Here is a 3089-nt window from a genome sequence, read left to right as displayed (position 1 = left end):
CTTGTGAGTCCGCGAGGGTAGGTACCACCACCCTGCCTATTTCTGCCGTGAAGCAGTAAAGCGTTTCGGTTTGAAGGGTGGGGCAGCCGTTGTAACTATACTAAGACCTTAGAACTTATATCTCAAGGCGGGTGGCGCATTTACGTTGTAGATGTCTATGGGCTCCAGTAACCACTTAACACCAGGTGGGTTGTGAGCCCATCCACCCACATAAGCAATAAAAAAATTATAATACATATCAACCGCAAGTTTAAAAGACAGTAAAATTTACGTCGCAATCTCACTCTTATGTTGAGAAGATGGGATGCTATTACTCCACACATAGGTACGTATATTATATTTGCTCGTCGGAAAATTATCCTAGAGATTTTATACTTTAGCATTCACGTCTACAATATGCATCAATTGATCAAAATATCTGATGATGAGCGGTTACCGTCCCTCATGGATGTCAACAATGCGAGGAGCACAGCCAAGCCACTGCCTACAAGCTGATTACAATTTCCATCGTCGTCAAACTTCCAGCAAAAAAATTATTAATCGAAAGAAAAGCTAAAAATATTGTTTACATTCGATTGTTATTCAATTGCAATACTTCAGCGTGGCTGGCGGGACTCATATATGTACATGCCTCAACTCTGTAATAATTCGTCACCAATGCTGATGATAGCTCTTCTATTCATCATTGTTCTTACTGCCCAACTAGATTTTGTCCTAACGTCATAGCTGTTTGCCCATTTTCCGTTTCAATATCAAGAACAGCATCATTTGAGAACGTGGTCTCGACCCCATGACACCGGCTCGCACGTGTACACGAACAAAAAGTAAAAACACTCAAATTACATACATAATAATATGTAAAAATGTTTATTGTAAGTTAATTCTAACCTCTGTAATCATAACAGTGATAAGAATATTTTTGTTTTATCTAATAATTTTTATCTATGTTTATTTATTTTCCGGTAGCTATACTTTAGTTTCAAGTTAATTTCTTTAAGTAATTGATTTGGCTCCAAGAAGCAATCTTTAGTTCTAAACCTTAAAGAAGAAATACCTTGGAATGTTTTAGAATTGCTAACGACATTTAGGAATAGTGCTTAACCGTGTCCAAGTTAAAGTACAAGTTAAAACTAATTCGTTAATTATGCCCGAATAACCATAAATAATTTAAAACGTAATTTGGTAATTATATTGCTAATTGTGACGTAATTATGTCAAACATATTGTCTGAGGAATGATAAAAAACTACACTTTTTTTTGTTATTTGAGTAGCACACGATGAGAAACGAAAACCATTTAAATTTAAGACAACATTATTCAAACTCACAAGACATTCGTTACAATTTTAAATAGCTTTATAACGCTATTAATCACATTACCAACCGCAATCGATTTATAATCGTTCCTACAGATACCAATAAAAGATATACAGATAATAAATAAACTGACCGAGGCGTCCGCGCGACATCACAATAAAACTACAGACCCGACGCGCAAGCTCGCGAGGTGGGGAGCTTACCGTGCGGGGCGGGCTCTATGTACGGAAAGCTCGCACGCCGGTTGGAGGCCTCGCGGCCCCAAAGCTCGAGAGGCGTCGCCCGCCAGCCTCCGTATATAATGCGACGCCCGCCTTCGCGCCCGCCAGTCCGCACCTCGCTCGCAGTGTTTACGCACGCGCAGCGCGTTTCCAACGATACTCAGTGCTACAGTGATACAAAATGGTGAAGTTCGAAGGAGATTTCAGTATAAACTCTATACTGATGAATCATGCAGCCTCCAAGGCCCCGCTCTCTCCGGCGCCTTCCACTGAGGCCTCGCCCTCCGAGACGGACCTCAGCGATTCCGAGCTCGACGTCACCGGAACCGAACCCGTCGACTGCTCCAAGCCCAAGGACGACGACAACGGCGAAAAGAAACACGAGAAGCCAGCGTACAGCTATAACGCTCTCATCATGATGGCGATAAGGAACAGTCCCGAGAAACGACTCACGCTGAACGGCATATATGAATACATCATGACCAACTTCCCGTACTACAGGGAAAACAGACAAGGCTGGCAGAACTCGATCCGGCACAACCTGAGCCTCAACAAGTGCTTCGTGAAGGTGCCGCGACACTACGATGACCCCGGCAAGGGCAACTACTGGATGCTGGACGCGTCGGCCGACGACGTGTTTATCGGCGGCACGACCGGGAAGCTGCGGCGGCGGTCCGCGCTGACGGGCCGCGCTCGGCTTGCGTGCTTCAAGCGGCCGCTGTTCCCGGGAGCCGCGCCCTACCCGCCCGCCGCCTACTCGCAGCTCGTCGGCCTCTACTCGCAGCTTCTCTACCAGAGGTACGCGCCGATGCAAATGAAGACCATGCCGGTGGCTCCCAGCGCTGTCCATCCCGCATTCCGTGACGCTGTCGGGTACAGCGCGTTGCAGTACTCACCCTCTTTGTATGATCGGATGCCGACGGCGCCATTCCTGGGCCAGGCGTCCCTTCTGGCAAATACCCCACTGGCGCAGCCCCAGCTGCTGACTCCATCGCCACCATCGCTACACTCTCCGCCGACCTCTGGCTCCTCCAGTCCGGAACTGCCCTCGCCGTCTCATCATCCTCTCTCGCCTCACATCTACAAGCCGGTGACGGTTCTCACGAGGCAGTGATCGCTTTGAATCTCAAGGAGGCTAAACCAAATACTCAGGAGGAGGATCGGGACTATTGTTTTATCTGTGATTTAGTTAGTAGTGTTGCACGGACCAGTGGGTGAAGCGCGACATTCCGTTGTATTGTAAACTTGTGTATAGTTCCAAAGCTATGTATGTATATTTATTAAATTAATTAGGATTAAGCTAAAACAAATATAATAAAACTACTATTGTTCTCATTTATAAATTTTCTTTCATTTATTAACCTTAACTTGAGCTCTTGGAAGTCATTTAACCCCGCCGTAACGGTTAAAAGGTAATGCTCAAAAGAGATTTAAAAACGCATTGAATATTTCAAAATAGCATTCAATAAATCGAAAATAGTTTATCACTTGCAGCAATCGCTAGCTTGTTTTTTACGTAACTAAAATAGTGTGTGTAGAGCTATATTTTGTA

The 3089-nt window shown here is 44.9% G+C and overlaps 1 protein-coding gene across 1 annotated transcript; it reads left to right on the top strand.

Annotated features, from left to right (window-relative positions):
• The first annotated feature begins 1628 nt into the window (after positions 1-1628).
• Foxg1 (forkfead transcription factor G1) lies at positions 1629-2880 on the top strand. The gene has a single exon (XM_028186139.2). It carries the CDS (start codon positions 1719-1721, stop codon positions 2649-2651), a length of 933 nt encoding a protein of 310 aa, XP_028041940.1. The 5' UTR covers positions 1629-1718; the 3' UTR covers positions 2652-2880.
• The last annotated feature ends 209 nt before the right edge of the window (positions 2881-3089 follow it).

Source organism: Bombyx mandarina, chromosome 12 (assembly GCF_030267445.1).
Source record: "Bombyx mandarina strain Sakado chromosome 12, ASM3026744v2".
Taxonomy (NCBI): domain Eukaryota; kingdom Metazoa; phylum Arthropoda; class Insecta; order Lepidoptera; family Bombycidae; genus Bombyx; species Bombyx mandarina.
The sequence above is the reverse complement of the archived record's forward strand: the minus strand, read 5'-3'. Positions and strand labels throughout refer to the sequence as shown.

Excerpts from the sequence above, each read along its gene's own strand:
- Foxg1 (XM_028186139.2), top strand. The coding sequence starts at position 1,719 with ATGGTGAAGTTCGAAGGAGATTTCAGTATAAACTCTATACTGATGAAT.